General features: G+C 51.1%; 1 protein-coding gene across 1 annotated transcript in view; it reads right to left on the bottom strand.

Moving 5' to 3' along the window:
• CLPTM1 (CLPTM1 regulator of GABA type A receptor forward trafficking) overlaps window positions 1-24527 on the bottom strand; it is a 39068-nt gene extending 14541 nt beyond the window's left edge. Inside the window, exons 1-5 of the mRNA XM_033223616.1 lie at window positions 24285-24527; window positions 17431-17543; window positions 7132-7255; window positions 5742-5900; window positions 2899-3016 (exon numbers count right to left, since the gene is read on the bottom strand). Coding sequence (XP_033079507.1) covers window positions 2899-3016; window positions 5742-5900; window positions 7132-7255; window positions 17431-17543; window positions 24285-24356 — 586 coding nt within the window. The 5' untranslated portion in view covers window positions 24357-24527. The remainder of the gene's footprint in view (window positions 1-2898; window positions 3017-5741; window positions 5901-7131; window positions 7256-17430; window positions 17544-24284) is intronic.
• Between the last annotated feature and the right edge of the window lie 728 nt (window positions 24528-25255).

The following is a 25255-nucleotide window of genomic DNA, read 5'->3' as shown; positions in this document are numbered from 1 at the left end:
AGGGTCACTGTCTGCAGATTCTATTTTACAGACCAGACTGACTGAATAAACCTCACCACACAGTGACATGGATCACACATTCACTAAAGACAAAACCACAGAAAATACTGGTATCGATTTAGGTTAACGGAATGATTAGGTGATCGTCAAATGGGGGTACAAGAATATGGTGAAGAGTCAGCCATCTGGGTCACCTTCAGAGCGACCTCTGAAGCATGGGGCATTTTAACCCAGACCCCTGATGTATCCCTCTCTGCAGGGAAACATCTGTGAGACCAACCCTGTAGGTCACACCCCTCAAGCCACTTCTGCCCAGTTCTCCAAAGATCTCACCACATCTCAGCCGGGTGGGACACACCAACGCAGCACATTCTCCAGACACACTCACTCAGAATGGCGCTCAACTAACTCCAGAAGACCTTTCCAAGTCATCTCTGGGAACCTACATAGAGTCATCAACTTTTCATTCCATCTAGTATAGGTGATAAAAAAATTATCATCCTTTAGGATATTTTTATACTAAAAGAAGTAGATAAGATCTAACTCATACAAATAGAATTCCGTCTGTTGCTGCACCACCCAAAACCAGCCAGATGGATCTTAACCAAATCCACAGGGAATGTCTGGAATAGTCCTCAATAAAATGAAAGCTAGGTGGAGTACACAGAACTCCAGTTAGGAGAATGGGGGGCTGAGGAAGCCATTCTCCAGATCCGCTCAAACAGGTACAGTGAGAGATTTCTAAGGCTGCCCATCAGGAGACAGAGGACTCAAGGAAAAAGGTCATGCAGAACCAGGCAAGGCTGGGTGCGGTGGCTCACACCTGTAATCCCAGCACTTTGGAGGCCGTGGTGGACGGATCACTTGATGTCAGGAGCTTGAGACCAGCCTGGCCAACATGGTGAGACCCCGTCTCTACTAAAAATACAAAAACTAGCCGGGCATAGTGGCGTGTGCCTGCAGTCCCAGCTATTTGGGAGGCTAAGGTGGGAGAATCACTTGAACTCGGGAGGTGGAAATTGTAGTAAGCTGAGATAGTCCACTGCACTGCACTCCAGCCTGGGTGACAGAGTGAGATCTTGTCTTTAAAAAAAAAAAAAAAAAAAAAAGAGCCAGGCAAGCAGAAAGATGACAATAATTATTAACCTCCCCAAAACAAGAGGATGGACAATGCTATGGTTTGAATATTTGTCCTGGCCAAAAGTCATGCTAATTCTCCCACTTCAGTCTCCCAAGTAGCTGGGACTACTGAAGTACTCTAGTACTCCCCACTCCCACTGAAATTTAACCCCCAGTGTGCCAGTACTGAGAGACGGCGCTTTTAAGAGGTGACTGGGTCATGAGGGCCCTCCCCTCAGGAACTGATTAACCCATTCATGGATTAGTGGGTTAATGGGCTAATGAGTTATCATGGGAGTAGAAGTGGTAGTCTTATTTTTTATTGCTATTGTTTTTTCAGAGACGTGGACTTGCTCCGTCACCCAGGCTGGAATGCCATAGTGCAATCACGGCTCATTGCATCCTCGACCTCCCACACTCAATCAATCCTCCCCCTCAGCCTCCCATGTAGCTGGAACCACAGGTGCTCACCACCATACCTGGCTATTATTTTTTGTAGCGACGAAGTCTCACTATGTTGCCCACACTGTTCTTTGAATGTTATCTATTTATCTATCTTTTTTTTTTTTTGAGACGGAGTCTTGCTCTGTCATCAGGCTGGAGTGCAATGGCGCGATCTCGGCTCACTGCAATCTCTGCCTCCTGGATTCAAGCAATTCTCTTGCCTCAGCCTCCCAAGTAGCTGGGACTACAGGCACGTGCTACCACGCCCAGCTAATTTTTGTATTTTTAGTAGAGACGGGGTTTCACCATGTTGGCCAGGATGGTCTCTATCTCGACCTCGTGATCCACCCGCCTCAGCCTCCCAAAGTGTTGGGATTACAGGCGTGAGCCACCGCGCCCGGCTCTCTTTTTGCTTATGAGACCGAGTTTCACTCTTATTGCCCAGGCTGGAATGCAATAGCGCAATCACAGCTCACCACAACCTCTACCTCCCGGGTTCAAGCGATTCTCCTGCCCCAGTTTCCCGAGTAGCTGGGATTACAGGCATGCACCACCACGCCTGGCTAATTTTGTATTTTTAGTAGAGACAGGGTTCCTCCATGTTGGTCAGGCTGGTCTCGAATCCCTGACCTCAGGTGATCCGCCTGCCTCAGCCTCCCAAAGTGCTGGGATTACAGGAGTGAGCCACTGTGCCCGGCCTCTATCTTTTTGAGAGGTTCTCAGTCTGTCACCTAGGCTGGAGTGCAGTGGTGTGATCCAGCCTCCACCTCCTGGGCTCAAGCGATCCTCCCACCTCAGCCTCCTGAGCAGCTGGGACTACAGGCACACACCCAGCTAATTTTTGTATCTTTTGGTAGAGACAGGGTTTCGCCGTGTTTCCCAGGCTGGTCTCAAACTCCTGGGCTCAAGCAATCCTGCCCACCTCATCTCCCAAAGTGCTAGGATTACAGGCATGAACCACTGCACTCAGCCCACAAAATATTTTTGAGTGTCTACTTCTATCAGGCCCCTACTGTGCGCAAGTCAACCCTGGCCCTTACCCCTTGGTGAAGGATGTCTCCTCCTCTCCAAGAGTCCCCGTCTCCACCTGCTTTTTCTGGCCAATTCCCCTCTGGTCTTTGAGCCCTTCCTCTGTGGGTCTCCCTCCTTAGTGTCTATAGGGCTCATTAAGGCTGGGTGGGGCTTAAGCCTGCCCTGCCAATCCCACCCTCTTTGAGCGTAGGCTTCCTGCCTGCCCTCCTGGACCTGGGATTCATTGTCCGCCACATCAGCCTGGGGGCTCCCAGGATGCCGGCCCCCTGGACAGCAGGTCCTGGCTGCAGGGGAGTGACTTACTCCGGGACATGTGGACTGTGGCAAGGCGGCGGTACAGTGCCTTCTGCCGGGGGTCTGGGTGGAAGCCACTCTTGGTGAAGTAAACGTGGATGTAGATGGAGCCATTCTGCTGGACGCTCTGCAAAAGAGGGAAGGTCAGGTGGGCAGGCTGGGCAACTGGTGTGAAGGAAACATTAAAGCCCTGCCTGGCACCCGTCCCCAGCAGTTTCCTCCCCGTCAAATCTCTGGCCATTTACTGAGTACTCAGGGTGAGGCGTGTAGCTGGGTGGCAGAGAGGTAAATGCTGGAGTTAGCCTCAGACGCCCACTCTACCCGCCATGGCCGTGTGAGCTCAGCTTCTAAGCCTCAGGGCCCCACCTAGAGGATGCGAGGTCCCCACAACACTGACCTGAGGGTACTACTACAGGGACTACCTGGAGCACTGGCACACAGCTCAGTCAACGAGCTCTCGTTAAGCTCACTCAACAGGAAGAAGCAGCTGACCGACATGGAGCTCCTACTACAGGCCAGACCCTGCCCTGGGCACTTCAGACAATAGCTCCCTAATCTAATGAGTTAACACACATGTAACATGTCAACCGTATGCAATGGGTCATGTTACCACCCCATTTTGCAGATGAGGCAAACGGGGCTCATGCCAAGGGGTCATACAGGGTGTGGCAAGTATGCAGATGGAAACCCAGTCTGTGGGCTCCTGGGTGCTACTCCCTGCTACCTCCAGCTGGCCCCTCTCTCCCCAAGTCTTCCTCATTATCTCATCAAGTCTCCTTGCCTCCCAGGGAAGGGGGACTATTCTCACTTGATACAGATGAGGAAACTGAGGCTTCGAGAAGGGAGGCAAGTTGTCCAGGGGCACTGAGTGGAGACAAAGGCGAGCACTGAACCTCTATGATCTTTGAGCAGAGTTCGGATTCACTTGGCCACATTGTGTTCTCCTCACTCTCCTGTCTTTTTTAGAGATGGGGTCTTGCTGTGTTGCCCAGGCTGGAGTGCATTGGCTATTTGCAGTTGTGATCGTGGCACACTACAGTCCTACACTCCTGGGCTCTAGCCGTTCTCCCACCTCAGCCTCCTGAGTAGCTGTGCTTACAGGCACGTGCCACTGTGCCCAGCATTCCCGCCTTTTAAGTCCACTCAGACCCCACCTTGAAGCTTCGACTTAGATCCAAGCCCTTGGAAGCAGATCCCCCTGCTGGGCCTGCCAGGCCCTGGTCCTTCCTTGGATCTTGGGGCAAGGCCTGGGGGCTGGGCTTGAGGTCTCTGTGGGAGCCACCTCTCAGTGCAGGTCAGAAAGTCCAGCTGGGTGGGGTGGTTCATGCCTGTTATTCCAGCACTTTGGGAGGCTGAGGTGAGAGGATCACTTGAGCTCAGGAATTTGAGACCAGCCTGGGCAACATGTTAAGACCCCATCTCTACGAAAAACACAAAAAATTAGCTGGGCATGGTGGTGCATGCCTGTTGTCCCAGCTACTTGGGAGGCAGAGGTGAAAGGATGGCTTAAGCCTGTGAGGTTGAGACTGCAGTGAGCGGTAACTGTGCCACTGCACTCCAGCCTAGGCAACAGAGCAAGACCCCATCTCAAAAAGAAAAGAATAATGGCTGGGTGCAGTATCTCACGCCTGTAATCCCAGCACTTTGGGAGGCTGAGGCAGGCGGATCACTTGAGGTCAGGAGTTCAAGACCAGCCTGGCCAACATAGCAAAACCCTGTCTCTACTAAAAAAATACAAAGATTAGCTGGGTGTGATCATGTGTGCCTGTAATCCCAGCTACTCAGGAGGCTGACACGAGAATCGCTTGAACCTAGGAGGTGGAAGCTGCAGTGAGCCAAGGTCGCGCCACTGCACTCCAGACTGGGTAACAGAGCGAGACGCTATCTCAAAAAAAAAAAAAGAACGACTGTGTCCACATTCTGCTTCTAGCCACCCAGACAGAAATAAAACAGAAATGTGCCCTCCACCCCAAAGCTGAGAAGGCCCGTTGGGGAGAAAGGAATGAGGGCAGCTGTCTTGGACTCAGCCAAAGAAGGCCCCAAAGAGATGTCCCTTTCACTTGTTCGGTACTTGTTGATTCTGTCCCCAGCCCCACATTGGGCAGTGCTGGGGACATGGAAGTGATCTAGGCAGCCCAGCCTTATTATCACAAGGCTCACAGTCCCATGCAGGAGTCCCAGTGAGGCCCCAGAGTGGGCTGGGATGGGGAAGTCCAGCAGGTGTGAGAACCCAGAGAGGGTGCTTAACCAAGTCTGAGTGCTCTGTGGGTCAGGGAGGGCTTCCAGGAGGAGGCAGGATTTGAGCCTAGGGCTGCGAGAGTCCACAGCCATAGAGCCTGAGTCTGAATCTCTCATGCAATGTGGCCTTGGGTAAATCACCTTCCCTCTCTCTGTCTCAGTTTCCTCACAGGTCAAATGAGAATAACAGTTCCTGCCTCACGGGGTTGCTGGTAGGTTTCCATGAGTCAGCCTAGCTTAGTACCCTGCACTTAGCTCAATCAGCATTAACTAATGTCATTTTGAAATGGGGCTGCCTGATAAACTGGTGATAGGCAAACATCCCCAAGGACAATTACTAATCTTTCCCTGGTTTCAAGTCAAGGACTGCACAACCTTAGAGGTAGCTGGCAGGGTCCCAGGACAATTCCACCCCTATCTACCTTTTTCACGTAGGGGAAAGTGAAGCCCAGAGACCTCAGGGACCAGCCTGTGGTCACAGAGCGTGTGAGCCCAGGGAAGGACCAAGCCTGGAGCCCAAACTCCACACTCTCTCAGCAAGGAGCGGACTGGAGGAAAGGTCCTTCAGTGCCAGTCAAGCAGCCATGGGGCCAGAAACCAGGAGCTGCCCCCACCTGTGGGATGTCGAGCTCAGCAAAGTGCTCATAGCAGCCGTCTGAGTTCTCGCCGCTAGTCCAGTCGCCATACACAAGATCGTGCTGCTCCCAGAAGAGTGCCGACGTGGCGTTGAAGTCTGTAAAGTGCTCGTGCTCTGAGATGTACACATGCAGGTTCTGTTGGGACAGAAGGCAACAGAGCTCAGGCCTGCTCTTGAGAGCCTTTGCAGGCTGGCTAAAGAGCAGATGAAGAGCTATGGCAGCGGTCAGCACACGTAGAGGAACAGTAATTACAGAGGGCAGGGGAGAGGAGAGAGGAAGAGCAGCACAGAGAACATGTTTTCTCTTTTCTCATACCACCATGTCTGTCCTGGTCTGAGCCTGTGAAGTCAACGAACAAAGAACACTTGGAGACTGGCCAGCCTGCCAATTATAATTTAGGGGTAGGAAGGGGCAGAAGCTCCCTGAATAATCTCCTGCCCTAGTGGCTGCTGGGCCTTCCTGGTCAGAGCTCTGCAGGCTTACGGACAAAGCAGTCCAGAGCTACAAAAGCACTGTCAGCCGCTGGACGTGGTGGTCCACGCCTGTAATCCCAGCACGTTTGGAGGCCGAGGCGGGTAGATCACTTGAGGTCAGGAGTTCGAGACCAGCCTGCCCAAAAAAGTGAAACCTCATCTGTACTAAAAATACAAAAAATTAGTGGGACGTGGTGGCACATCTGTAATCCCAGCTACTCGGGAGGCTGAGGTAGGAGGATCACTGGAGCCCAGGAGGAGGAGGTTGCAGTGAGTTAAGATTATGCCACTGCACTCTAGCCTGGGCGACAGAGTGAGACTCCATCTAAAAAAAAAAAAAAAACAAAACCACTGTGACCCAACAAGAACTTCCTCCTTTCTCAAGCCCCCATGGCCATGTTTGCTCAGAAAAGTCTAGACTGACAGGTCTAAACGCTTTTGCTCTGCACGCTCCCGAAGCCCTGCCCTGCCCATGCCCAAGCCCACTGTGGAAGTGCAGGTCTTCTCTCCTTCCATGTCCACCTGCCACCAGCCTCTGCTGGCTCCCTGCCCTCCCCACCTTTCACACTACCTCCCTTGCACATATCCCTCTGCAACCTTGGAAGGCTGAATATATTTTGAAATGTAACATCCAAAGACCCTGGTTAGATATTTTAATCAAATGAATTTGCTTTTTCTTTTGGGTGACACAGGTTTCATGTGCTGGGGATGGACCCCCGTGACACAGGTCTCATGTACTGGGGATGGGCCTAGAGTTCCTCAATCCTGGACCTGTTTTCCTAGACCTGCCAGTGGGCAGGGACCTGGTCTGTCCCGACTGCTGACATCACTCCTCCACATTCCACCCCTCCTTGCCCCATCATCTCCAAGTCTGCCCTACTGCTGGCAGTTACCATTAAAGTGTCTTTGGGGAACAGGTTGCGGCTGGCAACGCGTGGGGCTCCTCCGGGGCCCGTCTGGTCCTGAGGGGCCGGCCCTCGGCGGAACCAGCTGCTGATGGCCCAGATGATGAAGATCCTGAGGAGAGAAGCAGCAAGGTGGTGAGTCCCCAAGCCTTGGCTCTCCGCAACAGACCCACCTGACTTCCTTCTGACTTGGCACACGCTGGCGCCTGACCTGGGGCTAGTGACCAAGTCAGGGAGGCCCTGAGAAGGTAGTCACAGGGCTGGCAAGAAGACAAGATGTCCCCAGAGACCACATTTGGGGAGGGAGCCTAGATGCCACCGTTTGCCAGTGCAGGGGGGGCTGGCACTGCCCTGGTCTGCATGCAGACCCTTGACTCTAAGTCCCCAGGAGCTCCTGGTGACCACAGGGCTGCAGGGGCTGCCTCTTGAAACCTCAGTCTGGAAACCTGCCATCCAGCCCCTTGGGACCCCCCAGAGAGGATACTAAGAATCTGGAGCCCCTTCAGTGTGCAGATGGGTGAATTAAAACAAAAACGAGGCCGGGCGCGGTGGCTCAAGCCTGTAATCCCAGCATTTTGGGAGGCCAAAGTGGGCAAATTGTGAGGTCAGGAGATCGAGATCATCATGGCCAACATGGTGAAAACCCGTCTCTACTAAAAATACAAAAATTAGCTGGTCCTGGTGGCATGCGCCTATAGTCCCAGCTACTTGGGAGGCTGAGGCAGGAGAATCACTTGAACCTGGGAGGCAGAGGTTGCAATGAGCCCGAAGGCACAGAAGCTTAGAAAGAGCAATATTTCTGAACTTTAACGGAATTTTTGGAGAAGCAGATAGTAAGCGATAGGTTAGTTCCAATTTTAGTAATAGTGGGCTAAATTATTCAGACCAACCCTCTCATTGAAAGAATTGAAAAAGCTTGAAAAAATTAATACACTACGAAGATATCAATATATTTTATACTTATAATTACACATACTGATAGGATGAGAATATATGCTGCTTACGTATTCTCATATTTGTTCTCGTGCATATAATTTTTATCAAGTTTACATATGAATATATACAAATAGACAGCTCTGAAGAATAGACAAGACTGTAGGCTACCAAACCTTCAGGCAAAGAGTGAAGGGAAAGTAGGAATCCTAAAGTAGTAAAGGATGGGCCGTGCGCGGTGGTTCATGCCTGTAATCCCAGCATTTTGGGAGGCAGAGGCAGGTGGATCACCTAAGATCAGGAGTTCGAGACCAGCCTGGCCAACATGGTGAAACCCCATCTCTACTAAGAATACAAAAATTAGCCAGAAGTGGTGGCAGGCGCCTGTAATCCCAGCTACTCAGGAGGTTGGGGCAGGAGAATCGCTTGAACCCGGGAGAAGGAGGCTGCAGTGAACTGAGATTGTACCATTGCACTCCAGCCTGAGTGACAAGAGCAAAAAGTCCGTCTCAAAAAAAAAAAAGAAGTAAAGGATCCTGGATTTGCAGGTCTAGGAAAAAAAAAAAATAAGTAAAGGAACCCTATAAGCTTCTTCATGTGTCTGAGGACATCTGCTAGGTGTTTTGATAGGTGACAAAAATGCTGGTCTAGGCTGGGTGCGGTGGCTCGCACCTGTAATCCCAGCATGCTGGGAGGCAGAGGTAGGTGGATCGCTTGAGCCCAGGAATTTAAGACCAGCCTGGGCAACACAGTTTCTACAAAAAATACAAAAATTAGCCAGGCATGGCAGCATGCACCATGCCTATAGTCCCAGCTACTCAGGAGGCTGAGGTGGGAGAATCACCTGAGCCCAGGAGGTCGAGGCTGCAGTGAACCATGATCGTGTCACTGCACTCTGGTCTGGGCGACAGAGCGAGACCCTGTCTCAAAAAAAAGAAATGCTAGCCCAGGGCACATATGACATATGAGGTAACCAGAGACCTACCCTACAGGAAACTAAGACCCTGCAAGGCGCAAGACTCCACCCCTAGGAAGGAGGGAACCAGGCGGCCTACTCATTTCCAGGAGTTACACACCAGGTATGCTGGGCCAAGTGTGCAAGGCCACTCGTGGGACAAGGAGTCACGCAGGGCAGCTCAAGCCCTGAACCTGGTGCAAGGAAACCTGGGACTTGGTAATGTCCCCAGGCAGAAGCAAAGGCAATCCTCTCTGTAGAAAAATATGTTCATCCTAGCCCTGAAATTCCTATAAATAACTTTTCAAGTATAATGATCAGGACACAGACAGAGATAAGCCAGGCACAAAAGCAAACAAGACATTACGAGTGAGAATCAGCAGCAACAACAGATACCAAAAACAAAATGAGGCTGGGCGTGTTGGCTCACACCTATAATCCCAGCACTTTGGGAAGCCGACACTTGAGGTCAGGAGTTTGAGACCAGCCTGGCCAACATGGTGAAACCTCATCTCTACTAAAAATACAAAAATTAGCCGGGTGTGGTGGCAGACATCTGTAATCCCAGCTACTCAGGAGGCGGAGGCGGGGAAATCGCTTGAACCTGGGAGGCGGAGGTCACAGTGAGCCAAGATCATGCCACTGGATGCCAGTCTGGGTGACAGAGTAAGACTCCATCTCAAAAAAAAAAAAAAAGTCCTTAAAGAGAAGGAATATTCCTTATTGATTTATTCTTTCCTCCTGTTGCCTGGAGTGTGGATGTGATGGCTGGATCTTCAGCAGCTGTCTTGGGCTATGAGGATAAAGGGAAAAATCTAGAATGGTGGAAAAAACAGCAAGAAGGAGTCTGGGTCACTGAAGACTGCTGAATCCTAGTCTGCCTCCATCCAGACTGGTATATCAGAGAGAAATTAACCTCTACTGTGTTAATGGAGGTTTCTCAGCTGCATGTAGCCAGGTGATTATTAAATGATTCAAGTACTTATCAATTACCGGTATGATAACCATATAGCAGAAGAGGTTACGAGCCCAGCTTACTGTGACCTCAGTGGTCAACTTTAATGGTTGAAATGGAGATAATAACAGCGCCTACTCTCATAGAGTAGTTTATAAGCATTATATGCATTAAATTGTATATATATATATGTTTATATAGTGTGTATATGTATCTGAAATACACACACACACGTACCTCAGAATGGAGCCTGGACATACCCAATTCGTGATTTAGAAGTATTAGCTATTGGCCGGGCGCGGTGGCTCAAGCCTGTAATCCCAGCACTTTGGGAGGCCGAGACGGGCGGATCACGAGGTCAGGAGATCGAGACCATCCTGGCGAACACTGTGAAACCCCGTCTCTACTAAAAAATACAAAAAACTAGCCGGGCGAGGTGGCGGGCGTCTGTAGTCCCAGCTACTCGGGAGGCTGAGGCAGGAGAATGGCATGAACCCGGGAGGCGGAGCTTGCAGTGAGCTGAGATCCGGCCACTGCACTCCAGCCCCGGCGACAGAGCAAGACTCCGTCTCAAAAAAAAAAAAAAAAAAAAAAAAAAGGAAGTATTAGCTATTACTGTTATTTTAATCATAGGAAAAAGGCATACAAACAACTTTGGAGTGGAAAAACACTATGAGTGAATTCTACTGTGGGTGGGGTGCCTCCCTGCTGAGCCCTGATCGGGGCAGGATCAGACACAGGGACTTGTCTCTGCCTGTAGAAGCCACGAGGCCCTGGGGTCCAGGGTCTCAGGGGCCATGGCCCAGATGAGCCATCTGCTACCTCCCTATGAAGTCCCTGATACGCATGGCTGGGGAAGGTCTGGACCTGGCAATCTCTGGGGTACCAATGCCTCCAGCAGAGGCTCTCACTTTAGTAAACACACCTGGGGAGAGTGTAGAAGCAGTGATGCCTCCAGGCAGCTCTGCCCCGGCTTAGTGTGTGGCCTGTGGGGGTCCGAACCCCTCTGGGCCTCTAGGTTCCCATGTACAAAACAAGGCCAGGCCTTTTTGGATTCCAAACCCCTAGTCACCTGAAGAACATCTGTGTGTATCCACACGCCCACAGTTCTGTGGACCCTCTCAGAGGGCTCATGGCCACAGCCCCTCATCCATGCATCCAGGCCTGCAGGAGACTGGACCTTTCTAATGCTTCCTGATATACTTGAGTAAGCATAGAAAACAGACATTAAATCCTCTCTCACACCCAAATAGGTATTCTACATTCACAGGTTCAGAACATTTTTTTTTTTTTTTTTTTTGAGGCGGAGTCTCGCTGTGTCGCCCGGACTGGAGTGCAGTGGCCGGATCTCAGCTCACTGCAAGCTCCGCCTCCTGGGTTTCCGCCATTCTCCTGCCTCAGCCTCCCGAGTAGCTGGGACTACAGGCGTCCGCCACCTCCCCCGGATAGTTTTTGTATTTTTAGTAGAGACGGGGTTTCACCGTATTAGCCAGGATGGTCTCGATCTCCTGACCTCGTGATCCGCCCGTCTCGGCCTCCCAAAGTGCTGGGATTACAGGCTTGAGCCACCGCGCCCGGCCTCAGAACATTTTTAAATACATGAAAAGACGTATAATCAAAACTCTCCCTCCCACCCGGTTCCTTTACATACCTAGTTCCTGCTCCACCTCCCACTCCAGGTTAACCACATGTGCTCAAAACCACAAACACCACAGACACCACCCGCTATCCAGAAAGGCTATTCCTGCATAATCAGCTTCAAGCTACAAGGAGTTCATGGTCCCCTGAAAACAAATTCTGAATCCCATGTTAAGAACTGCAGCCAAGACGGTCTCTGAGCACCCACCCGAACTGACGTTTGATGCTGCCTAGTTCTAAGAAAGGAAATTAATCTACAGTGTGACTTGTATTAAAAATGTCTCTGTGAAGGAAGCTCCCTATGCACTGACGTGGAAAGATTTCGAAGATATATTGTTAATGAAAAAAAATCAAGGAGCAGAGCAGTGTGTAAAACAGGCTATCGCTTATGTAAAAACGAAGGGAAAGATAAAAATAATTTTCATGCAGAGCAGCTTGCAGCATGCAAAAAAAAGAAGGTGATATATAAGAAAATCTGAAGTTTTTACGTGGCCATGGGGAGGGGAGATGAAGTGGAAACCATAAGGGACAGGGGCCCATGACAGAAGCTTAGGGCACATGGCAGGAATTTTTGAGGCACACATGTCAGTTTTGCAACTTATCAGGGTGGGGACGTTTCTTTCCCGCACAGTTTCTCAGTGTCCTGTGTGACACTCTTGGAGGACACCAGGCAGGCGGTTCTGCGCTAGTCTAGAATGTGATCAGTGACTACATCAGGGATCATGAGTTGTGGTTTTTTTTGTTTTTGTTTTTGTTTTTTTTTTTTTTTTTTTTGAGACGGAGTCTCGCTCTGTCGCCCGGGCTGGAGTGCAGTGGCCGGATCTCAGCTCACTGCACGCTCCGCCTTCTGGGTTTACGCCATTCTCCTGCCTCAGCCTCCCGAGTAGCTGGGACTACAGACGCCCGCCACCTCGCCTGGCTAGCTTTTTGTATTTTTTTTAGTAGAGACGGGGTTTCACCATGTTAGCCAGGATGGTCTCGATCTCCTGACCTCGTGATCCGCCCGTCTCAGCCTCCCAAAGTGCTGGGATTACAGGCTTGAGCCACCGCGCCCGGCCTTTTTTGTTTTTTTTTTTTGAGACAGAGTTTCGCTCTTGTTGCCCAGGCTAGAGTACAATGGCACGATCTCGGCTCACTGCAACCTCCGCCTCCCGGGTTCAAGTGATTCTCCTGCCTCAGCCTCCTGAGTAGCTGGGATTACAAGCACGAGGCACCATGCCTGGTTAATTTTGTATTTTTAGCAGAGACTGGTTTCTCCATGTTGCTCAGGCTGGTCTGGAACTCCCGACCTCAGGTGATCCACGCGCCTTGGCCTCCCAAAGTTCTGGGATTACAGGCATGAGCCACTGCACCTGGCCTCATGAGCTATTTCTTTTAACTGTTTCACTATATATTTCCTAAGGTTTTTGTTTGTTTGAGACACAGTCTCACTCTGTTGCCCAGACTGGATTATGGCTCATTACAGCCTTGACCTCCTGGGCTCAAGCGATCCTCCCTCTTCGGCCTCCCTAATATCTGGGACTACAGGTGTGCACCATCACACCCAGCTAATTTTTTAGTTTTTTAAAGAGATGGGGTCTTGCTGTGTTGCTCAGGCTGATCCTAAGTTTTTTTTTTTTTTTTTCACGTTGAACAACAAAAGGAATCATGGCCGACATTGTCTGAGTGTGCGCCAGGTCCCGCACCTCTCAGTTGACATGAATTCTCTTGGAATCCTTTTGATGCACCCTAATTGTCAAGATTCCTGTCTGTGAAGTGGAAAGTGAGGCTCAAGAAGGGTGATCACCTGACCAGGCCACAGAGTTCAGAGGTGGCAGGGCTGATGTCAGCAGGGCTGTGCTCTTACACGCTGTCTGACACTACCTGCCCCCTGCCTCCTAATTTTTCTCTATTTTAAACAACTCTTATCTGTGAGCGTCTATATATAATCCCATTTAGGGTCAATTACAAAAGTGTGTGCTTATGGGATGGCCACCGATACATTACACTTTTTCTTCTTTCTTTTTTTGTTTTGAGATGGAGTCTCACTCTGTAACCCAGGCTGAAGTGCCTGGCTCACTGCAAGCTCCGCCTCCCGGGTTCAAGTGTTTCTCCTGCCTCAGCCTCCTGAGTGGCTGTGACTACAGCAGCCCGCCACCATGCCTGGCTAATTTTTTTTTTTTTTCATAGAGATGGGGTTTCACTATGTTAGCCAGGATGGTCTCAATCTCCTAACCTCGTGATCCACCCACCTTGGCCTCCCAAAGTGCTGGGATTACAGGCGTGAGCCACAGCACTCGGCCCACATTACACTTTTTCACTGCTTTTTTCTTTTCACTCTTCTGTATTGTTTGAACTACTTAATTTTGTAAAGTAAACACACATTAATTATAAGTTAAGGGAAACAAGTAATGAGATTTTATGGAAGAGATAAGTAGCTGTCCCCCCAAAACCACTCTCCTCTTCTTCCTCAGTATAGAAGTCCTGCTTTCCAGCAGGGTGCTCAGTTTCCCAGATTAAAGACCACATTTCCCAGCCTCCCGTGCAGCTGGCCACGGCCACGTGAAGACATTCTAGCCAAGGGAATGACTGTTTTCTTTTTTCTTTTTTTTTCTTTTTTTTGAGACAAGAGTCTAGCTCTGTCGCCAGGCCTGAGTGCAGTGGCGCAATCTCAGCTCACTGCAATCTCCATCTCCCAGGTTCAAGCGATTCTCCTGCCTCAGTCTCCCAAGTAGCTGGGACTACAGGCATGCGCCACCACACACAGCTAATTTTTGTATTTTTAGTAGAGACGGGGTTTCACCACGTTGGTCAGGATGGTCTCGATCTCTTGACCTCGTGATCCGCCTGCTCGGCCTCCCAAAGTGCTGGGATTACAGGCGTGAGTCACTGCACCCGGCGGGATGATTGTTTTAAACATCTCTGCTGTGCAACTTCTTCTATCTGATAAGTAGGGGAGCTGATTGCCTAATTGCACGGTGTGGTCTCTTATTTTGCTAAAATACATCTCCAAAAAGAAAAAAAATAAAAGGAATATCTATTTTGCAGAGGAGTAAACAAAGGCTCAGAGCAAAGAAGGTGGCTGTCACCAGGTCTAGGCAGGAAGGATAGAACCCAGTGCCAAGTGTATTTCCCCGCTACCACCCAGCATCTCCCCAGGGCCTCGGAGAGAAGCTGGGCTTTGAAAAAGCAGGCCCTGGGGTTCCACTGCCCAGGAATAGCATGTGAACCCACAGGTAAAAGGGTCACCACCAGGCAGTCACAGAAGGACAAATGCTGATTCCACATACAGGAGCTAACTAGAGTAGTGAAAGAGAGACAGGAAATAGAAAGGTGGCTGCCAGGTGTTGCAAGGAGGAAGAAATGGGGGGCTGGTGTCTGATGGGTGTGGAATTTCAGTTTAGGAAGAGGAAATTCTCAGAATGGATAATGGTGATGTGGGCACAACAGTGGAGATGTACTTAATGCCACAGGACTATATACTTAAAAATGGTTAAAATGGGCCAAGCGCGGTGGCTCACGCCTGTAATCCCAGGACTTTAGGAGTCTGAGGCGGGTGGATCACCTGAGGTCAGGAGTTCAAGATCAGCCTGGCCAACATGGCAAAACCCCATCTCTACTAAAAATACAAAAATTAGCCAGGCAAGGTGGCGGGTGCCTGTAGTCCCAGCTACTCAGGTGGCTGAGGCAGGAGAATCACTTGAAACCAGGAGGCAGAGACTGCAGTGAGCCGAGATTACACTACTGCACTCCAGCCTAGGTGGCAGAATGAGACTGTCTCAAAAAAAAAGTAAAAGGTTAAAATGAAAACATAGGTTAAAATTGTAAATTTGATGTTATGTGCAGATGTGGGCTGAACCACATCTCCTGAAATTCGTATGTTGAAGTCTTAACCTTCAGCACCACTGTGACTGGATTTAGAGACGGGGTCCCCCAACTTTTTTTTGTGGTAAGGTCTCACTCTGTTGCCCAGACTGGAGTACAGTGGTGTGATCTCGGCTCACTACAGCTTCAACTTCTGAGGGTCAGGCCGGGCGCAGTGGCTCATGCCTGTAATCCCAGCACTTTGGGAGGCCAAGGCGGGTAGATCATGAGGTCAGGAGTTCGAGACCAGCCTGGTCAATATAGTGAAACCCCGTTTCTACTAAAAAAAAAAAAAAATTAGCCAGGCGCTGGGTGCAGTGGCTCACGCCTGTAATCCCGACACTTTGGGAGGCCAAGGCAGGTGGATTGCCTGAGGTTGGGAGTTCGAGGCCAGCCTGACCAACATGGAGAAATCCCATCTCTACTAAAAATACAAAATTAGCTAGGCATGGTGGCACATGCCTGTAATCCCAGCTGCTTGGGAGGCTGAGGCAGGAGAATCGCTTGAACCCAGGAGGCGGAGGTTGCAGTGAACTGAGATCGCGTCACTGCACTCCAGCCTGGGCAACAGAGCAAGACTCCATTACAAAAATAAAAATAAAAAATCTTCCAAGGCTCAAGTGATCCTCCTACCTTAGCCTCTCGAGTAGCTGAGACTACAGGTACGTGTCACCATACCTGGTTTTTTTTTTTTTTGAGATGGAGTCTTGCTCTGTACCCAAGCTGGAGTGCAGTGGCACACGCAACCTCTGCCTCCCGGGTTCAAACGATTCTCCTGCCTTAGCCTCCCGAGTAGCTGGGACTATAGGCACGTGCCACCACGTCCAGCTAATTTTTTTTTTTTTTTTGAGGCGGAGTCTCGCTCTGTCGCCCGGACTGGAGTGCAGTGGCCGGATCTCAGCTCACTGCAAGCTCCGCCTCCTGGGTTTACGCCATTCTCTTGCCTCAGCCTCCCGAGTAGCTGGGACTACAGGCGCCCGCCAAATCGCCCGGCTAGTTTTTGTATTTTTTTTTTTAGTAGAGACGGGGTTTCACCATGTTAGCCAGGATGGTCTTGATCTCCTGACCTCGTGATCCGCCTGTCTCGGCCTCCCAAAGTGCTGGGATTACAGGCTTGAGCCACCACGCCCGGCCAATTTTTGTATTTTTAGTAGAGATGGGTATTACCATGTTGGCCAGGATGGTCTTGCTCTCTTCACGTCATGATCTGCCCGCCTCGGCCTCCCAAAGTGCTGGGATTATAGGCGTGAGCCAATGCGCCCGGCCAGATTTTTTTATTTTTAGTAGAGACAGGGTCTCACCATGTTGCCCAGGCTAGTCTCAAATTCCTGGGCTCAAGTGATCCTCCCATCCTGGCCTCCCAAAGTGCTGGAATTATGGGGGTGAGTCATTGTGCCCAGCCCAGACAGGGTCTTTAAAAAAGTAAGGTTCAGTGAGGTCATTATGGTGCGCACTAAGCCAGCATGACTAGTGTCCCCATAAGAGGAGCTTAAAACACAGACACACACAGAGGAAAGACCACTTGAAGACACAGGGAGAAGATGGCCTTCTACAAGCCAAGGAGAGAAGCCACAGAAGAAACTGCCCCTGCCCACAGCTGGATCCTGGACTTCCAGCCTTCAGAACTGTAAGACAGTCAATTTCTACATTTCAGTTGTTTAAACTACTCAGTCTGTATTACTTGTTACAAGGGCCCTAGCAAACCACTTCAGTATTTTTTGTGTTTTTATTTTTTTACAAATCAGGTAGCCCCCACCAAACCAGAACAGGTTCAGGGAGACTCCCTACTTCAATATGTTTTACCAGAGTAAAACAAAGGTTTAGAAAATTTTCCATTATACAAAAAAAAAAGTATCTCTACCAATACAGTAATGATCACTATCCTCAGCTGATCAGCTGATTTTTCCTTTCTTCCTTACTTTTATTTGTTTTCGGTGAACAAACCCAAGTCCCATCTGCTCACCTGAACAGCACACCTTTGATGACCTGCCAGGCATTGGGTGCCGGCTGGGCCGGTGGGTTCTGAGGCTGGGTCTCTGCTGGCGGGTCCCTCCCGATGCTGCCATTGCTGGTCACCTGTGGGGGACAGAGGCCAGCGTAAGGAGGGAGAATGGACACGGGGCTATCTTAGACACCATCACACATGAAGGCCAGACACAGGCTGGGCAGGGAGTGGCTGCTTATCAATAACTGGAGAATGAATCAGTGACAGCACCTGGGAAGAGGGGCCCTCTTGTTTTAGGAGGAAGACACTCCCAGAGCACCTCCTCTGCGCTGGGGACCCAGGGGTCACCTAGAGAGTCCTTTGCTGTCCTCCTGGGGTTCAACAGCCCAGTGGGGAGACAGACTCATCTCTAGACAGTGACTGTCCAGAATGGGGCGGGAATGCAGGAGCCCCGAGAGGCACCTGGTCCAGCCTAGAAGTCGGGGTAATTTCCTGGAGGAGAGGGCATTGGAGCTGTGACTTAAAACATAGCAAGCTGGTGGCGCAAAGGAGGAAGTGAGAGAAGCAGCAGGTGTAGAAATAGAAGATTAGAGACACAGTCTGATTCTGATGACTGTCCACTGCTCCCTGGGGCTGGAGCCAGGATGCAAGGAGCTGGCTACTGGGGACAACAACAGAAGGAGTCTCATGGCCGGTGCCAGATTCTTCAAGGCTGGGGCTTAGCTGAAAGGGCCTTACCTGGGCAAACCATTCCTGACACCCCCTCTGTGCCCAGTCCTGCCCTCCAAGGGCCCCTGGTCCAGCAGGTGAGACAGACACAGAAAAACACAACCAGACTATCAGCCGCTACCATAAGCCACGGCCACAGGACGTGTCTGTGACAGCACACAGCATACTAACCCTGAGGCCAAAACTGACCAGCTCCATCTGGCTGCTGAGCAAAAGGAGGCTCAGAGAGGTGAAGCCACTTGTCTGGTCACTCAGGAAGGACAACTGCAGAAGCAGAATGACAGAAGGGAAGGGGGAGCCAGGCACGGCTTCCCAGAGGAGGGCTCTTCACTCAGACACGGAAGGTCACAACCAGAGACTCTCAGAATGCCAGGTTTGGAAGGGGATGTTCTGCTCACCCTTCGTGCACCCTGCTAGCTCCCCAGTCCTGTTCTCATTCACCCCTCCTCCCAGCTGTCCCCTCAGCCATCAGCCTTCAAGAGGCAGGACCAGGGTTGTCATGGTCACAGTTAGCTCGGGAACAGCAGCGGCACAGAGCAGGAGTGTGATACACACTGGTGTGGCCACTGCTGCCTGAAGGGCTCACCCTGGACACTCAGGTCACCCAAACCCACTTCCCTCTGAGGCTCCAGTGTCTGGCCTTCCCCTCCACAGCCCCCAGTCCACTCCTCTGCAAGGTTTTCTCCGTTCACCTCACCCACCAGATAGCAAATGCCCCAGGAGCATGGTCAGAGGGGCCACATTTGTAAAATGTGTCACTTGTCAACTCCTGTCCCCTTCACCAGCAAGAGCTCCGTCCTGTAATCTCCCAAAGTACAGGACAGCACTGTAGGGGCTCCAGGGTCAAAGGGGCCTCAGCTATCGTCCTGGTCCCACCGTTCTTGCTGTGACACCTTGGGAACATCACTTCACCTCTCTGACCTGTGGATCAGATTGTGAAAATACTGGCACATTTTAGACAGAAATGTGGGCCCTACTTGCCCAGAGCTGAGGATCTAGAGGGAAACACACTAGAACGGTAAACAGGATAATTAAAAATGGTACATGGAAAACAAGCAGGGGGAAGTGACAGCAACTGAGTTGGGGACAGGGATCCACTTTGGAGTGGGTGGTCAGAGAGGCCTCCCTGAGGCGCTCCCTTTGGCGTCTTGGGTGAGACCCTTGGGCTGAGACAGAGGAAGCCACATTCCGATGAGATCTATGGAGCGGGGGTCAGCTGGGGAAGCTAAATCAGACAGGCACAAGGCCCCTCCTCACGGCCAGCCCAGCTCCTGGGAAATTTAGGGGCCCACGTATGGGTTTCAACGGGTCTGAGCTGATTTGGGGTCAGGAATGGACATGTGATGCCAGGCCAGGATTTGAAGCTACGTCTGGCTGACTCCCAGGTCTCTTCTCTTACCTGTTAGTGATGGGCAATCTGGCTGGGAACCTTCCCACTGAACGGCAAGTTAAAACCACAATGAGACGTCACTTCACACCTATTAGGATGGCTATCAGCAGAAAGACAGACAATCACAAGTGCTGGGATGTGGAAAAACAGGAACCCTCATACACTGCTACGGGGAAAGGAAAAGTGCAGCCACTTTGGAAAATATGGCAGTTATTTAACGAGTCATATGTGCACCTACTACATAATCCAGCAAACCCATCCTGAATGGCTACCCAGGAGGCAGAAAACGTGCAGCCAGGCCGGGCACAGTGGCTCATGCCTATAATCCCAGCACTTCGGAAGGCCAAGGCAGGAAGACTGCTTGAGCCCTGGAGTTCAAGACCAACCTGGGCAACACAGCAAGACCTCATCTCTATAAAAAATACAAATATTAGCCAGGTGTGGTGGTGCATGCCTGTGGTCCCAGCTACTCAGAAGGCTGAGGGGGGAAGATCAGTTGAGCCTTGGAGGATGAGGCTAGTGAGCCAGGATCGCACCACTGCACTACAGCCTAGGCGACAGAGCATGACTGCCTTAAAAACAAACAATGGCCAGGTGTGGTGGCTCATGCCTATAATCCTAGCTCTTTGGGAGGCCAAGGCAGGAGGATCCCTTGAGCCCAGGAGTTCGAGACCAGCCTGGGCAACACAGGGAGACCCTGTCTCTCTTTACTCAGAAAAAAAAGAAAAGAAATACTGCCACAGAAAAGCTTGTTACATGAATGTTCATAGCAGCATTATTGGCAACAGCCAAAAACTATAAACAACCCAAATATCCTTTGAGGAGTGAAAGAATAAACCATGTCACGTCTGTGGACTGCTACTCAGTAGTGAAAAGGAACAAATGAGAGCATGTACTTTAGGATTTCCCCAAAGGCCAAATTTCCCTGATCCTAGGTTGTTAAAAAATGAAATAAAAAGGAACAACTGCAGATCTGTGTAACATGAACCTCAAACCCATTATGCCCAATGAAAGAAGCTGGACACAAAAGACTGGATGTTGTTTAGGTCCTTGTTTAAGAAACTTGTAGAAAATTACAGAGATAACACCTCTGTGGCTGCCTAGGGCTGGGAGCAGCAGAGACTGCAAAAGGGAACATTTTGAGGGGACAGAAGCTTTCTCAGACCAGACTGTGGTGATGGCTGCACCACACAACTGCATAAATGGACCAGGAGTCAATGAACTCTATCCCGAAAACAGGTTAACTAACGTTAGACCATCTAAATTATACTACAAGGCTGGGCGTGGTGGCTCACGCCTGAAATCCCAGCACTTTGGGAGGCCGAGGCAGGCAGATTGCCTGAGGTCAGGAGTTTAAGACCAGCCTGGCCAACCTGGTGAAACCCTGTCTCTACTAAAAATACAAAAATTAGCTGGGTGTGGTGGCAGATGCTTATACTCCCAGCTACTTTGGAGGCTGAGGTAGGAGAACTGCCTGAACCCAGGAGACAGAGGTTGCAGTGAGCTGAGATTGTGGTGACAGAGTTTTCAGCTCCTATTTCTCTGAGTAAAGGCCAAGTCCTCCCCAAGGCCTCCAAAGTTTGGCATCATCCGCATCTGTCCCCACCCACTCCTCTCCCCTCACTGGCTCCAACCTCCTTGACATTCCTTCATCACACTAGGCACCTCCCACCTCAGGGCCTTCACACTGGCTGTTCTTTTGCCTGAAAGGCTTTTCCCTCGTATCTCTGGGACTCCCTCTCTCACTTCCTTCAGGTCTTTGTTCAAGCATCACCTCCTCAGAGAGGCCTTCCTAGACTACCCTATTTAATTGCAACTCTTCTACCCACCCCTCACTTCCTATTCCCATCCCAGCTTTCTTTCTGTCCATGGCACGCAGAGTCATCTGAACTGCTGTTTTTCTTACTTATCTTGTTCACTGTGTGTCCCTGTCTGTGCTTCCCCTATAAATTCAGCTCCAACTAGAACACAAGGGTAAGGGCCTTCAAGAGGGCAGCACTTATTTTGTTCACAGCTGTATCCCCAGCATCAGCACAAGGCCTAGCATGTAGTAGACTCAATTTGTATTCGCTGAAGGAATCAATGGCAAAGCTGAGTTCCTGGCTATAGGAGCAGGCTGGCTAAAGCAGGAGACAGGGCTGAGGGTCTGCCTGCTGTGCACTAGGCCCTGGGCATGGGAGAAGGGTGGCAGTGGCTGTGGACACATCAGTGACTAAGACACAGTTAGTTCCTGCTCTTGGATCTGCACATCGACGTACACACACAATGCCCAGCAACATCTGCTAAGGGGCCCAAGAAGCAGCTGAGACCACCAGGGCTAGGCAAGAGCGGGAGGAAGCTACATTTTACGGCATGTTTTCACTGATTACCTGGATCCACCACTGCGCATCAGGGAATTCCACCTCAGCCCAGCCTCTGTTTCAAGATCCACTCATTCTACAAACACTGAGCACCTCCTCTGTGCCCAACCCTGAGCTGAGTGGTGCTAAGGAACTAGTGGTGATCAAGGCAGTCCCGGCTCTGCCCTCCTGGGGCTCCCAGTCCAGTGGAGGAGACCAGTCCCCAGAGAGTGAAACCCAGCGGGTGCAGGCCTGGGACAGGGGATCCCAGACAGTCAAAGAGGGCTTTCTGCAGGAGGGAACATCTGAAATCTGTAGGACTAACACACATTAACTAGCTACAGAGGGGAGAGATCTGTGCATAGACTGCGAGGAAAGAGACTGAGAGGCAATAAAAGAGGTTTAGAAATAAAATAGGTTTCAGAGCAGTGGATCCCCTTTAGCGCAGTGGTTCTCATGCAGGGATGATATTGCCCCCTGCTCCTGGAACATTTAGCAATGTCTGGAGACATTTATGGCTGTCACAACTGGAGAGGGGCGTGGATGCTACTGAGCTACTGACATCTAGTGCATAGAGGCCAGGGATGCTGCTAAACATCCTAAAATGCGCAGGGCAGTCCCCCAAATAAAGCCTTATCCAATTCAAAATGTTGACAGTGCCGAGCTCGAGAAATCCTAGTCTAGTCTGAAGAAAAGAGTTGGATCACCGGGCGCGGTGGCTCAAGCCTGTAATCCCAGCACTTTGGGAGGCCGAGACGGGTGGATCACGAGGTCAGGAGATCGAGACCATCCTGGCTAACACCGTGAAACCCCGTCTCTACTAAAAAATACAAAAAACTAGCCGGGTGAGGTGGCGGGCGCCTGTAGTTCCAGCTACTCGGGAGGCTGAGGCAGGAGAATGGCGTAAACCCGGGAGGCAGAGCTTGCAGTGAGCTGAGATCCGGCCACTGCACTCCAGCCTGGGCGACAGAGCGAGACTCCGTCTCAAAAAAAAAAAGAGTCGGATCATGCAAGGCTGTGATTTATAAAAGAATTTGTACTTTGTCCTAAAGGCAAAGGGGTAAGTCTTGATTGTTTTTAAGCAGAGTTGGTACAAGAGAAGATCAGAGCCATCTGGAAGCTCAGGGCAATCAGAACAACCTGGGCCCTGGTCTCTCAATCCACCACCAACCCAATAATCAACAGAAACCCAGAGGGGAAACGACCTCCTTTCAGCAAGACTGGAAAACCCTTGAAGACAGGAACTGAGCTTTCATTCCAGCACTAACTCAACACACATTTCCTGAGCTGTCCCCGAGGCCAGGCCCTGGCTGAGAATGCTGAACAGATTCAGAGCAGATATAGTGGACTCTATCACACTAACTTCATCCAGGTGTCCTCCCCAGGTGATACCACTTGCTCCTTCTCTGGGCTCCCCCAGTCCCTGGACACAGACTTCTGTCACCAACCTAATCATTCAGGATTATAACTGTTTGTTTACATGTCAGTCTCCTCTCCCCGTCCCATGACAGCAGGGATATGGCTGGCCCTCCTGTCCAACCTCTGCAGTTAACAGGGGAGAAATAAAAGCTTGAAGAGGGAAAGGAACTTGCCCAAGGTCATACAGAGAGTCAGCTTCATTCTCCCCTCTCAACCCGCACTCCTTTCCCCTGAGCTGCCTCCTACATGTCAGTGACATCCCAGTGGGTGGGTCGACAGCACCTTGATGTCTCCATCTATTCCCCAAATGCCTAAACGGTAGCTGCCTGAAATGGTATGCTCTGCAGTGTGTTAAGGCAGCAGTGGGTCAGAAGTCATCCGTACATGGACTAATTAACCCATAGGACTAGTTCATGTTAAAAGCACATCTATACCAGTTCCTGTGTCAGCAATGTCTTGTAACTTCTACATAAAGTTACAAACCTAACCGAGATGACCTTCTGGAAGCACCTTAGTCTCACTGTTCCTTGGATTCCCGTCTGTAAAATGGGTCTGTCGGCCATGCCCTGCTAATCCTGACTTCCCCAGAGCTAGAAAACTCTCAATTAATCACTGCGCACACCTCCAGCACTACAACGAAACCTGAACGCCAGATCACTCTAGGAACGGCCTCAGAGCCTGGAATCGCGGAGTCGAGAACCCAGCGCGCCAAGGCACAAGCCTGCGCCCCTCTGAGCCACTGTCTTCCCGGCTCCAGCGATAAGGCTGGTGGCAGCCCGGCGCGAGCGCGCAGGGGACCCGACACGCAACAGGGCCCCGTTCCCGGCACCGTCCGGCCTCCCGGGCGGTCCGGCCCTCCCTGGGCCGGGTATTCAAGGTCCCTCTGGGCAAGGGGCCCCCAGTGCACTGGATTCCACGACAAGGAGCACGACACGCCCCGTGGGAGGCCCCCCAACTGGGGAAGAACCCCCTCAGTCCCCTCTCGGCCTCCGTACCTGACCGGAGCCGCCTCCCCCGGCCGCCACCACGGCGCTGCAGGCCCCGTCCGCCTCCTGCGCCGCCGCCATCTTCCCGCTCCGGGTTCCCGCCCCCGCCGCCAGCCCCGCCCCGTCCCAGACGGCGCAGAGTAATCGCGCGAGATTTCATGCTTTCTAGCCCCGCCGGGCCACCGTATCCAGCAAGAGTGCCGCAGCCACGCCTCTCAGAAAGGCCACTTTCGGCTGTGAAAGGACCAACCTGGCCACCGTATTTCTCTTTCCCGCAGGCTGTTACCACCTGATGGAAACACTGTATGTTCCGAACTCCAAGACTTTCTCGGCCAGCATGCACCTCCCATAAGTTCTGTTTCTTCCGCCCCTTCACATTAACCCACGTTTTCGGTTATATGAGCCTTTCTGGCCATCCTGTCCGCTTCTCCCTGCCGATTCTTTTCGTCCTTTTCGTTCCATGTTCCTTGAGCTTTACCGGCCACAGTACGGCTTCGAACCACGCCCCTCTTTCGTCAGAGAAACCTTTCTAGCCACCGTATTCGGAGTCGAAGAGCAAGCGTTTTGCCCAGCACCCTTGTCTTCTGACCCCTCTTCCTAACACAACTCTTTCGTCCGAGTCTCCTGAGCTCATAGCCTTTCTGTGTATTTAGAGTTCCAATTCCAGAGGTCTTAACGGCCAACACATCTCCGATGAGACCCTATGATACACCCCGAAGCCTTCGGTCAGCCCTGCCTAGCACGCATGCGCTTTCCCTTAGTGGTCCAAACCTCGCATCCCTGGACTAGGCTTCACAGGCTCTGAGAATTCCACAGTTTTTCATTAGCTGTGTGTCTTCGTACAGCTCTAAACCCAGCCATGTGCTGGGAGACCCCTGGCTTGGGGAGGGTGTTACGGAGGCCCAGAGAGGACAAGACTCTAGGAGGCTGTTAACTCTTCACACGTGAAATTGGGTAGACGTCTGGCCAGAGTTCAAATC

The sequence above is a fragment of the Trachypithecus francoisi genome, unplaced genomic scaffold, assembly GCF_009764315.1.
Source record: "Trachypithecus francoisi isolate TF-2019V2 unplaced genomic scaffold, Tfra_2.0 Lachesis_group12, whole genome shotgun sequence".
Lineage (NCBI taxonomy): Eukaryota > Metazoa > Chordata > Mammalia > Primates > Cercopithecidae > Trachypithecus > Trachypithecus francoisi.
Note: the sequence above shows the minus strand (reverse complement) of the source record. Positions and strands in the feature narration are given on the sequence as shown.